Source organism: Fistularia commersonii, chromosome 12 (genome assembly GCF_037954325.1).
Source record: "Fistularia commersonii isolate RoL2024-O1a breed Wild chromosome 12, RoL_Fcom_v1.0, whole genome shotgun sequence".
Lineage (NCBI taxonomy): Eukaryota > Metazoa > Chordata > Actinopteri > Syngnathiformes > Fistulariidae > Fistularia > Fistularia commersonii.
In genome coordinates, this window is record NC_141295.1 from 3268449 (window position 1) to 3281381 (window position 12933).

The 12933-nt window shown below is 40.9% G+C and overlaps 2 protein-coding genes across 4 annotated transcripts in view; one reads left to right on the plus strand and one right to left on the minus strand.

Moving 5' to 3' along the window:
- Positions 1 to 52: 52 nt before the first annotated feature.
- LOC147228144 (UPF0450 protein C17orf58 homolog) lies at positions 53 to 9224 on the plus strand. The gene is made up of 5 exons (XM_086156378.1): positions 53 to 187; positions 638 to 1291; positions 1821 to 1907; positions 2085 to 2276; positions 5281 to 9224. The coding sequence occupies exons 1-5, from the start codon at positions 115 to 117 to the stop codon at positions 5466 to 5468; spliced, it is 1194 nt and encodes a 397-aa protein (XP_086012504.1). The 5' UTR covers positions 53 to 114; the 3' UTR covers positions 5469 to 9224.
- Positions 9222 to 12933, minus strand: part of LOC147228145 (nucleosome-remodeling factor subunit BPTF-like) — a 56597-nt gene continuing 52885 nt past the window's right edge. For 2 of the 3 annotated variants that reach the window (XM_086156377.1, XM_086156375.1), the window contains exon 35: positions 9222 to 11292. In XM_086156377.1, the coding sequence (XP_086012503.1) occupies positions 11256 to 11292 (37 nt within the window). In that variant the 3' untranslated portion in view covers positions 9222 to 11255. Of the gene's footprint in view, positions 11293 to 11326; positions 12219 to 12933 lie in introns of those variants that run through there. The other variant, XM_086156374.1, reaches the window with a different exon arrangement.

The following is a 12933-nucleotide window of genomic DNA, read 5'->3' on the forward strand; positions in this document are numbered from 1 at the left end:
AGTGTGTTTGTCTCGGTGTTTAGGACGTCCCACCTCTCCCCCATCCCATCTCCGTCCTCTATAAAAACCCTGGCTCTGCAGCCAAATTCACAGTGTTCCTCCAGAACATCCAGGATGATTGGGATTACTCTCTTTCTCTTGTTTATAGTGTTTCCTCTTGACAAGTCAGAGGAGCATGTTGTTAACGGTAAGTCTGACCGTTTTGTGACAATCGAGAAGAGTATGGTTTTACATTTGTATTTACGCACTGACCGAAATAGTTCTCTACTTTGTTGCATTTTTATTAAATCCGTTCGGTTCAGTCAGATTCCGATCTTTGCGCATTTGGCAGCCTTGGATCTTGTAATGAAATCCAAGTTGTTGTCGCGTCAAGGGTGTTTGCTTAATTCTCATAAAGACGTACTACCTGCCTAGCAGTTATGAAGTAACTATTAATTTGATGGATTGAAGTATTCGGTTACTTTTCGTCATGTTATCCTGAGATCTTTTCAAGTCAAGTTAAAAAAAACTTGTATACCATAAAGGGAGAAACCGGAATCGAATTTTAAACCCATTGTTTGACCAGTAGGACTTTGATAATGCCGGTATATAAAAAGCGTTGTTTCAAATGCAAACCTTTTTTTTGTCTCGATTCCAGAGTTGTACACTCTTATAGAAAAGGGCCAGACCAGCTTTGTAGATACAGGTCCGGGCAACCAGAGCAGACTAGTGGTTAAAGAGCCATCTCTGCCCATCAATGAACTTCTTGAAAAGAGCAGCAGGACCAGTGAGTCCAAATTTACCCTCCATCCTTTACCGTCTGCCATTTGGCCAAAGCACACTGACCTCGCTCCCGTTCCTCGCCATCACAGTCTCCACAACAAAAGCAAGAAGGGACCCAAGAGCGACCGCCTGGTCGAGTTCAACGCCGATAAAACCCGCGGAGAAGCGGCCGGTCTGCTTCCCAAAACCCAACTGACCGCAGCTACGGTCGCCAATCGCACCGTGCAGAAAACCAGTCACGATAACCAGTCCAGCATCGGACCTCCGTCGCAGAGCGAGCCGGAGATTCACCCGAACTCCAGGCCGAGGATCGCGACTCACGCGCAACCGGCGCAGCCGCACCAACCGGCTCCGTCGTCACGCAGAGACCCCGCCAACCGGCGGTTAGACCCGGAGGAAAACCGGCCGGGCAAATCCAGCATCTATCAGTCAGGTATCGGCGCGGCGACTTGGAACAACAGCCGACCGTCCGTCAACTTCAACCGGCGCTCCTCCAGCTTGCTTTACCAATTCGACCTCCAGAGACGAGGTACGTCGCGATTTTGTCGTTTCCAGGCCCCGGAGTCCGACGTGTGTTATTCACGTTTCAATATCTCTGAATTTAAATTTAATATCCCTTTTTTTGGGATTTCAAAAGATAAGCAAATAATGCTTTCGTGCTTTCACACGATTTATTATTCATTACCCAAAATAATCCGCGCAGACATGCCTTGAAGTATTTTATTAAGATCGTCATCATGTGAAATGACTGAAACCGGATTCGTTGTGTGTTTTTCTTACTTGGAATTAGTTTGACCCCCGACCGAGCACAAAATGACCTAATGCCTTTGAATAAATAAACAAAAAGACGCTCCCAAAAAAAAAAAATAAAATCTTATTTTCACAGCATGCCATTCTTCATCTCTCTTTTCTCCAAGGGAAGTGAATACAGGACAAAATAATTTAATTTCAGGAGGGAAATTTACAAAAGAAAACCGATTCTGTAGTTCTCTGAGATTAGACGCTATTAAACAAATTTTTTTTTTTTTTTAATGTTTTCTTTTCTCTTTTCCCCGCAGAGTCCGACTTCTCACACGACGCGTTCTGCATAAGCGAATGCAGGAAAGAGAAGGAGGAGAGAGAATATTACTGCTACAGCGAGTTTGGTACGTGAGCCGGATAAATGGCGATCAAACGCAGGAACGGTTTAAAAAAAAGCGGCGACTAATCCGCCTGAGCTTTAATAAAACACACCGCTAATGACATTTTATGTCACTTTTAACTCGTCGCTCATCCACAGATTTGAATTTCTAATATTCCGATCCTAATTTCCTCCATCGCAGCTGTCAACGGTATCGTCCACGACATCGACGTGGTGCGTAAAGGGATACGTCTCATCACGCTGATGGTCGGCAGCGACGGTTTCTACAAGATGAGTCGCCTCTACGTGACCCCCGACAGCTTCTTCTTCAAAGTTCGCCTTTTGGTTTTGGACACGTACAAGTGCAGCAAACCCTGTCCTGATATTAAACTCGGTGAGTCCGGTTTCGTCATATGTAAACCCCAAGTTCAGAGGTCGGCAACCCGTAACACCCAAAACGCCATTTGGACCCGGTTTCCTCGGAAAAGAAAACACCGGGAGCCGCAATTACTTTTTGACGTCCAAAATAAAGGTACCACTGTATATGTTGCTTTTTATTACCTTCACACTTTGTATAAACAAGTGTGTAGTGTGTTAAGATAAGATAAGATAAGATAAGATAAGAACAACTTTATTAATCCCGAAGGAAATTGTTGTGCCAGAGTTACAGAAAATGTAACAGTAATCAATAATAAAAAGAAAAAGGCAGAATTAGAAATAAAAATAAACTATAAAGTGTCTCAGTGAAACTATAAAGTGTCTTAGTAAACAAGTGATAAAACTATAAGTGTCATAGTAACAAGTGAGGTAAGGAGTGCACAATAGTATGATAAAGGAAAAATTGTAGTGTAGCTGTTATGAAATGAAATGAAATATTGCACAGTGTTGCCTCTGAAATTCACAAAGTATTACGGAGAAAATTAAATTTTATTTATTTAACGAACTCATTTTGAGCTTTGGGCTTTCAGAGCGTGGAGCGGAGCCTTGACCTGAATTTTAAAAATAAATCGGGAAAAAAATCACTGTCAGTAAACAATAAAAAATAAATATTTGCAAAAAATCTTCATAAATATTTATTTGACCTGGTTTATGGGACTTCTGCTGCGCACAGCATCTGCAAATCGGGACTTTACCGGCCGGCGGGTATATCGGCTTCCGCAAGTGTGACGCTATTTTGAGCGGCGAAAAATAATAAATGTAATTTTATTTAATATTTCAAGATCACAATAATCTTCCAACTTAGAACTAAAAGTTAAAAAAAGGAATTAACACAAATGAAATACACTTTAATTAAATATTTATAATTTATTTTCCCAAGCCACTGGGAGCCGCAGTGTAAACATGAAAGAGCCGACCCCTGACCTAGGCCTTTTGTCACAAGTACTTTTTATTTTTTTGCGACTTTGATTGATGCATAAAGTCAATATGCAAGGGTTTTTCTTTTTATACCTTACTCTAGAGCTGGGTCGGTTTCAGTGAATCCAATATTCAATTAGTTTTTAAAATAATCCTCATTATAAGATGAGTCATAAATATCACAAGAGTCTATGTAAAATGTTAATTACGGTAACAGAACAGACATATTTTGCTTATGAGGATTTAAAATCTGTTTGTTGGAGTCGAGAATGAATGATTTGTTTCGAATAGACTTTTTTGAGAAATACTTGGACCTTCTTTTTCTTCTTTTCCTTTTGGCTTTTGCCTCTTCGGGGAATGTCTAGGGGAGATTATTTAACATGATCTTAGAGAGTGAGAAGATGCGAGAAGGGTGATGGTGCCCATTAAGAATAAAATAAGTGTGTGTGTGTGTACAGAATTGCAGTAACTATAGAGCAGGGGTGGGCAAACTTTTTGGCTCAGGGGTCGCATTGACATTCAAAATTTGACAGACGGGCCGGGTCAGCACAAGATATGATACATATAAAAAAATAAAAAAAAAAAATAAAAAAAAAACGCATTTGTCTGAACATTATCTGACATCTGCTTTGAAAATAAAACCACCTCGATGCTGAAGGCTCCGACGTTTGTTGACGGTTTTTCCCTTGTAGCTTCACGTCCAGCTCATTCATGTGTCAGTATGTCCACAGAAAAGGCTAAATCACAAATCCAAATTTTGAGTCATTCAGCTCAGGAAAATTCTCAAGTAGATCCAAAAATGAAATGATCTCCTGTTTGAAAAAATTCACAGCAAGGAGGAATTCTGTACCAATCTTCGGTGGGCCGGATTAAAAAGACCAACGGTCCGGATGTGGCCCGCGGGCCGTAGTTTGCTCACCCCTGCTATAAAGGGATACTTCAAACTGATGGTTTATATCGTGCTCTTAATGTTGCTCGGTGAAACTAAAATCAGTTTATTCTGGTTTAGGCCCTATGTTTCCACCAGGCCCTATGTTTCCACCAGACTAGCTAAGCTAAGCTAAGCTCATTTGGCCTTTTCACTGCTTGTTCTCTCCGCTTTGGCCTTTTTGTTGCGGGTACGTGGGATGTCAAGGAGGTGTTTCCCTCCCCGCCTCCCTCCGAGGCTTTCCGCGGAGACATGTGAAAGGGCAGCGAGGTCCCTGAACGCGGAGTCATAAACCCAAATCCAAACAATCACGAATGGAATAACAGTTTCTTTGACCAAGTGATCCAGAGCGAGTTAGTTGTTTGTTCCAAATAACAGAAAAATGGGAAAATCTTGGTTACTCTTTCCCCTGAGCCCGGGATGACATCATTAAAACGTCTTACTATTTCACGTTCGACGGTCACAGCGAGGACTGGAGAAATAATAAAAATGCACATTTTTGAATTAAATATTTTTCACTTAAAAATGATGATTTGCTAAGATAAGATAAGATAAGATAAGATAAAAACAACTTTATTAATCCCGAAGGAAATTGTTGTGCCAGAGTTACAGAAAATATAACAGTAATCAATAATAAAAAGAAAAAGGCAGAATTAGAAATAAAAATAAACTATAAACTATAAAGTGTCTCAGTGAAACTATAAAGTGTCTTAGTAAAACAAGTGATAAAAGCTATAAGTGTCTTAGTAACAAGTGAGGTAAGGAGTGCACAATAGTATGATAAAAGGAAAAATTGTAGTGTAGCGGTTATGAAATGAAGTATTGCACAGTTCTGAATATTGCACAGTGAAATGAAATATTGCACAGTTTTTTGTTTTTTTTTTAGGTTAAAGATAGGTTTTTATGGTTGCCGGCGGCTGAATGGAGAGGAATTAGCTATGAATTATGATTCCTAGCTTTATCAGAGGGGTGAGATCCACTTTCTCAAATCCTGAGCAACAAAAGAATTTCAAGAGATTTGCAAAAAAAAAAAAAACCTCAATGACCGACTTTTCATAACTCATTTGATCCAACATCCCTCTTTTTTTTTTGTTTTTTTTTTTTTGCTCCCAAGGGACCAGATACATAATAATGGGCCACATCTACCATCGGAGGCGCCATCTTCCCAGTGACCTTCTGAACCTGTTGGGAGGTCGACTGAAACCCGGAGACGGTCTCCTGAGAAGCAACAACTACGTTAAGAGGTTCAACAAAAGGAGGCATCAGAAAACCCTGGAGGCTACACGCTCCAGGTGTAGGTGAACTAAAAAAAAAAAAAAAAAAAAAAAAGACTACGGATCATAAGAACTGAGAACTGATCATAAGTAACCCTTCAGTATTATAACAGGACGAAGATGTTTGCAATAGGAATGGATTTACTTTCTTGTGGAACCGCTTCAGCGTATCGTAATCCAGTCGTTGAATGAATCTTTAAAACTGACAAAATGACAGGAACGCTAATGCAAGGTGGAAAAAAAACAGGATTTTTTTTTTTTTTTTTTTTTTTGTTAAATAATAACGCACCAAAAACAGCTGATCACGACAACTCCACTGTAACTCCTCATTCATTCGTTCATGGCTGGCACATGAAGTTCCCCGAAGCGTTTGAAAAGACACCGAACTGGGAATCCCACGCTTGAATATTTAGCTTTCATTTAATTTATAGTACTGGGAATATTCTATAATTAGTTTCTGTTAGCATTGAGCAGCTGGGACTGAGAATGTGGCATCGGTGTAAAAATGGATAGACGATAAGTGCATTTCCTTATGAAAGCCGAATTATATAAGCTTTGCCGAGATAACTTGTCATTATATAAAGTCGGTAGATGAAGTCTGGTCATTTTTTTCTTTTTTTTTATCAAAGTGATACGAACACAAACTGTTGTTTTTGCACTGAATAGCATCGCTTTGCAGAACCCAGCCGGGGGCATTCTGTCATTATTGGTAAGCAGGAAGTGCATTATTATTGTTGCAGGGTTTGAAAAAAACAACAAACCCCAGCGGAGAAGGTGGAAGAAAAAAAACTAGAGGAGAAAGAGGGATAGACAGACAGCTTTTCATGAAAGCAGCTTATTTTTTCTAACCATCAGTATATGTTCATATCAAAATTTTCACCCCTAGTAGTCTGAGACATCAAAATGAATGAGGAGGGGGTGTGTGTTGTTACCGGAATATGCCGTTAATCTAATCCCGGTAATCTGAGCCCCCCCGCACCTGGACGCACGACGGGGAAAAATGCCTCGGACGTCGCTTCCCTTTTTTTTTCGACGGCTCCTGTTTTCTTGCTCGCACACAAACATTCGGGATTATTCAAAGTATTGAGGCAGGGAGCAAGGTGGACGGGGAATAAAGAACTTTATGTGAAATGGCACGGGACGGAAGTCGAAGCAGGAAAGGGGGTGTCGGGTCTATCCTCAAAGGGATCGCGTGTGATTTAATCAGAAATCTATGGCTTGATTGTAACAGTGCGACCTCTGGCTCGTAGTTTTCTTGAAAGGGAAAAGGACATGCACTGAATGATGACATTGTCTGACCACATGAACCCAATAAAAATGTCTGTTTTGTACTCTCACAGAAAAATGCTTTTGTCCTCAACGCAACTCTTCCCTTGAACTTGGCAGACGCTTTCTTTGAAAACATCCTTCCCCGGTACGCCGGAGCGGTGGCTTCTCCCGTTCCCGTCGCTCCGTCGGCCCGGTCGGTCGGTTCCCAGGCTCGGGGAAGGCTCTTTTCGGGATCGGGAGCAGATGTAGGCGGGCAGGAAACAGGAGCCTGTTACACATCTTGGCTACTATCACAGTGGGAGGACATTCCTCCTCACAGAGGATGTAGAAGAGGAGTGGAAGAGAGCGAGACGGCGGGGGTGAGGGAGTTATTTCTAAGTCCCTCTCTGTATGCTGGCCCCACAGGCGACGGTATGAAACCAATTTAGGCCAGCGGTCATCCGCTCCCACTGTCCGTGCAAGACCGAGGAGCAGTGGCGGGCCGTGCATCCCCTTAATAACTGTTACATGGCTATAAAACTGTCAGTCTTCTGAAGATTTCCCTATTTTTCTTCATCTTTTCGTTGTGGAGCTGTGTTTCCCTGCGTGCTTGCTCACTAAGTTCTAGATCCACTCTGGTTTCCCCCCCAGGAAAGTGTTGCACAAACTTTAATTGTGTTCACGCAGCTCGCTACAGATGCTGCCCCCTCGCTCTGGCTGGTGCGCTCTCTGACGATCCAGTCAAAAGGCATGTGGCACGACGACGTTAGTGTAGCCTTCTAGAAGGCCTTGGGTGTCACAACTCAAAATCTGATGGGTTGAAGCGACAGTTTCATCGACATTTATTTTTCACCAGAGCGCCTGTGGATCGGATTCTGCTGGTCTCCAAGCAGATTTCTTTGCTGTTGACCCTGCCTGGCAACAAATAACAGCTGAAATTTGATTGGTTAAATGCTCTTTGTTCAATGAAAATACATGTCTTGAAGCAGCACAGTAAGGGAAAATGCCATGAAAGGAAGCAGGCAGACCATTTGGAATCATTTAATCAGATTCGAGATTCAAAATATAACGAAGATTCAATAGTGATTAAAATCAGTATGTGATTCAGATTTTTTTTTTAGGCCAGCAGAGAAGGCCTTGCAGGCCCTGACGGCCCACCACTGCCGAGGAGTCACTGAGCAGCTTTAGAGGGGGAGGGGAAAGCAGTAGGGGGGGAGGATGGGCGCGAGAGGACGGCCAAAGGTCAACCTCCGAGGTGCATCTTCGGGGAACGCGATCACAGGAAGTGTTTGTGGGAGCATGTCGGAGGTCACGGCCTTGTCTTTCAGCGTTCACGTGTTGCTTTGAAATGTATGGACAAAAACTTGAATTTCAGAACTCTGAAATTCTCTTAGGGCCCCCCCGGTGGGATTCCTCATATCGCGCTTACTTTGCGGCGCGTCATTACGCATTATTGTTATGAAGTTAATACTATCCATTTATGAAATGTATCGTAAAAACAATACATGTTGACATTGGAAGGCATCCTTTTACCATAAGCCCACCATCTTGACCATAATATCACCCTGAAATATGGATTATGTTAAAAACAACCGAACTATTAAATATCTAAATTTCAAAGTCGATTCATAATCTGATGTAGCCTAAAGTTGTTTTTTTGTTTCAAGAATAAAATCAGTAAACATGCAATATTCAGATAAACACATTGTTGATGCTTCAGAAATTGCAGATCAGATTGTCTGTATTTTCATGGTTCCCTCCAAATCAAGACCATCCTCATTTTTCAAAACCCAGGTGATTAAAAGGTGCAGACAAGGACTATTGTGATGTTTTTTGGGCTGCTAAACTGTAAATGTGATGCTGCAGCGCTCCCATACTAGTAGATCTCTGACATCCTTCAATTTGAGTACGGAATCTCATGTGAGCCTTGAACTAAAGCAGTTTTTGGCTTTTTTTTTTCCTTTGGATATTTAAGGCTGTCCTTTAGAAAAGTGGGTCAAATCCCATCTCTCTTTTATGTTTCCATATTTATGTGTGCTGTATGCTATTTTTACTTTTTTTTTTTTTTAATGTGAGGCGCTTTTTTTGATGTTTTCTCGATGGGTTCAATTGAAATAAACACACTAATGATGTGAGAAATGCGCAATCCTTTAAAGAAAAAAAACAAACACACACACACACACAGGGGGCCTTTTTTTTTAAATAACTTAGATCAAACTTTCTGTCGCAATCAAACAAAGAAAAAAAAAAAAAACATCTTTTAAAAAGTGGTGTCAAAAACATTATTTATTATCTAGGATGAATTGTCCTATCAAGTAAAAAAGAGAATCTCTTCAGAGTTGCCACAATCTGTTAAAAACATAGAGTACTTTTTTTAATAGCTGTTACATTTCTTTTAACATTACTCAAAAAAAAGAAGAAAAAAAAACAGAATATTTCATTGATATGAATAAATAATACAAGAAATGCCATGTCAATATAGAAGTTATGCTGAACTGGTTGATTTCTTACAAAAAAAAAAAAAAAAAAAAAAGAACTCTTCACAAGAGTTCCTGTCACTCTACCTCATCCAAAACCTTAATGCTCACAATATGCAGCGCTTTAAATATAAAGGGCAATTTCACTTAATTGGAGAGTTCACTTCAATTAAAGAGAAAAATAAAAATAGTTAAAACATACAGGTGGCCTTAGTTGCTGGTTCAAAGAGTGAAAAATTATATACTGCTCTAAAAAAATCTTTCATTTCTACACATTTGGACAATTGTCATATACAGTCAATATAAACAGTGGATAAAGCACGTCATTGTCAGATTACATGGGAGATTTTTCTGAAAGAGACCACGAAAAAACAACGAGAAGACGGAAGCTACATTCTCTCTCAACTCCGCTTACTCACGCAAAATGAAAAAATAATTTTTTTCGACTCGTATCGGCTTAAAACGACGGCGGACGCACCCCCCCCTCCTCTATAAAACCGATAATCACAGATCACAAAAAAATTCCCAAATATGCTAAAAATGCAGCTATAAATTTTTTTTTTATTTTTTTTTTAATACAAACCCCACAGTACAAAGACTCCCCAGTCTCTGCTCAAATTTGACTCCCACACCGGCTGCCACAGACCACAACATAACGGAGTTGATGAGTGGAAAAAAAGTCTGTTATCCAATTACTTTCACCGTGTTTTGACAGCGAGTTGAGAGACATATGTAAGCAAACCTGTCATCTTCAATGAAATTTGGTGGAGGAAGCGGCCGATAGGAGGGAGCAGCTACGTTAGACAAGACGATGTGTGTGTGTGTGTGTGTGTGTGTGTGTGTGGAGGGAGGTACAGTACATGTGGGTTAATCGAACCTTCCCTGAAGACTCTAAACCCATTTCTTCACTTCTTGTCATCGACGAGTCAAGTTAACATGGAGAGTGAGTTAACATTTTTCACTTGCATATCACAAGGACAGACAAAAAAAAACCAAAACAAAAACACCATGTGTGTGTTTGTGTGTGTGTGTGTGTGTGGGGGGGGGGGGGGGTGAAATGGCCTGTCGTAGGTGTTTTCTGGTTGAGTAACGTGAAAGAAGCTGCCCTCGGACAAAAACGGAGACCCCTGAATTAATTTGACGGCGATGTAAATCCTTCGGAAAAACAATTTCTAAGAAATATATCTTCTATTACAAATGGATCACAGCAGAGAGCTACACGAACGAGGAATGTAGTGAAACCGATCGCCGACTTTTTCGATGTGGCACCAGATGGATTCGATGAGGCCGGTTCATGCTTCATGCAGAGCGAAACTCCTGTGTATAAAATCCAAATAAGGCATTTACAGTCAAAATAACCGGGCACGTGGGAGGTCACATGAGGTCACCTGAGATCGACTAATTTAAAAACCCAACATATTCTCAATGTTGACTGGCTCTGGGATTTCTTGCCGGGGTAAAAAGAGCGTCGTTCCGCTCGTGTTAGGTAAATAAAAAAAAAAACAAACATCTTTGAGGTGCTTATAAACTCAAAAGTCTTGATATGCCGTTTAATTTTCCATTTGGACGTCTTGCGTCCAACGTTTGGTGCAGGCGTGAGGTTTGATGGGGACGTCTCTGTTGTTGAGGGGACAAATGAATGTTTACACCTCGGAGGGGGGGGGAGGAAGGAAGAGCAAAGTTTCCAATACGGGATACACCAAGTTCAGCTACAGAAATAACCCATCTCTTAAAAAGAGCCGGTTTCCGTGCGATCAAACCGTCAGTCCTGTCCGCCGCTTTGCGTCTTTCCTCTCACGGATCGGTCCGAACAGTCCGAGGTCGACCTTTGACCTCCCCCCCCCGCCCCACCCCCCCCGGATCTTGTGAATGCGTCCGACCCCCTTCGGACGGCTTCGCAATCCACTTCTTGCCTCTCGGCTCCACAACGGCGGCACGACGGAGGGTTTAATCCAGCGGTGTTGACCTTTACTAGCGAGGCGTCGGGAGCAAGTGAACTCTTCTCGTTCGGCCTCCGGGGGCGGGGAGTTAACCGAGGCAGAGGAAATGTCGGGCTTTATCTTTTTAAGAAATAAGCTTTTAAGAGAGAACTAAGAGGCTGCTGATTGTAGTTTGTTGTTATGAGACCTATAGAAATGGAAGAAAACAGGTGTATAATGTGGTTGTTTTCTTTCTTTTTTTTTATTAAAAGCTTTACAATATGACAAAAATATGCACTAGAGAACATACAAACGAACAAACAGAACTAAAAAAAATCGTATTGGATGCCAGTGGGTCAGACATTTTGACATGGACCGAGCAGCCATGTTGGTGAAATGATACTTAAATGTATGATGTGATATTTACTGTATTTAGAACTGAGGCCAGCAAACTTGGACATTTTCTCCAAAGGTTCTGCAGTCTATGATTACTTCCTTTAGAACATGAGAATAATCCTTCACAAAACAACAGAATCTGCAGATAAAATAAAATTATGCCTGGGTACAGCCAATAAAAAGTATGCCTTTTTTTTTTTTTTCAGAAAAACAAAACGACTGAGCTGAGAGATGAGGTAAAATGTGCTGCTGTAACACGTTATGACCAATATCATAAACAGTCATATTAAATTAAGTTATTCATGGATGGTGTTTAATTTTGCATCTACAATCACCCCCCCCAAATAAAAAACAAATAAAAATGAATTTTAAAGATGAGGTTGATAAACTTCTAAATGCACCATCCCAACCCAAATATAACCAAAATATTAGTTATTTGTTCCAGGAAGTGTAAGAAAATAAAAATTTTCCCTCTTGTATGCTTTGTGTTACCAACATGGCTGCCATCATTTTGACAGTAAAAATTGTTTTTTTCTTCTAAAATAAAAAAGGATCACACGTACAGTGTGGCTTCATATATGAACATTCTTACAAAGTGAATTTTTTTTTTTTTTTTTTTTTGTTTTTCTTTTTAAATCGCTGTTTTTACAAAGTGGAAAAACAGCAACATCCGGGATAACAAATTCTTTTGTTTGATTTTTAGAGTGACCCTGGCACCCAGGAGTTTGACATCACAATCTGTGAGAGAGAGAGAGAGCGTAGGAAAGAGAGAGAGGTAGAAGTAGAGATAGAGAGGGAGAGAAGGAGAATGGGTATAAATACATGCAAGTGAAGCACACTTAAAGCACAGCTTTGGATGCGAACCAAAAAAGACTAACATTTTAGGTTTAAAGCTTGTAAGCAGTGTCTTTTAAAGTGAGGAAATGACGTGTTGGGAAAAAAAAAACAAAACAACCAACGCACCGTCACTGTGTGAAATTTTTGCAATCCTCCCTGCGGCGGTGATACAACCACGCTCTTTCCTGCGCGTTCAGATGCAGCGTGGCTAACGTGCTAATTAGCGTAGCACGTGGTAGATGGGCTTCTACCCGACTGGGAGTTTTCAAGTAAAATCGGAAACGAATAATTTGGGACGATGACGCAAACCCTCTACCGACGGACGTGCTTGTCGGTAAAGGGTCCGTGTTTTGGAGGAGAAGCGAAACATAAATGAATGAATACATTTTTATGATCGGAGGTTTGGAAATGGCGGCGTTAGGCGAAAAGATGGAGATGAACGTTTTGTTTTACTCTCGCTAACCGGCAAGGTAGCACGGAGAGAGAATACGGTGCAACGAGCGGTTAAATCCGCCAAACGCCAAAAGTCGTGATTGAACTAAAGTTGACGGATTAGTTGTTTTATCGTGTAAGAACGAAAGTTCTTTCAAGTGCAGTTATTGGATATCTCTGTCCG

Excerpts from the sequence above, each read along its gene's own strand:
- LOC147228144 (XM_086156378.1), top strand. The coding sequence starts at position 115 with ATGATTGGGATTACTCTCTTTCTCTTGTTTATAGTGTTTCCTCTTGAC. Across the intron at positions 188-637 it reads AGAGGAGCATGTTGTTAACG|AGTTGTACACTCTTATAGAA; the intron begins GTAAGTCTGACC and ends TCTCGATTCCAG. Across the intron at positions 2,277-5,280 it reads CTGTCCTGATATTAAACTCG|GGACCAGATACATAATAATG; the intron begins GTGAGTCCGGTT and ends TTTGCTCCCAAG.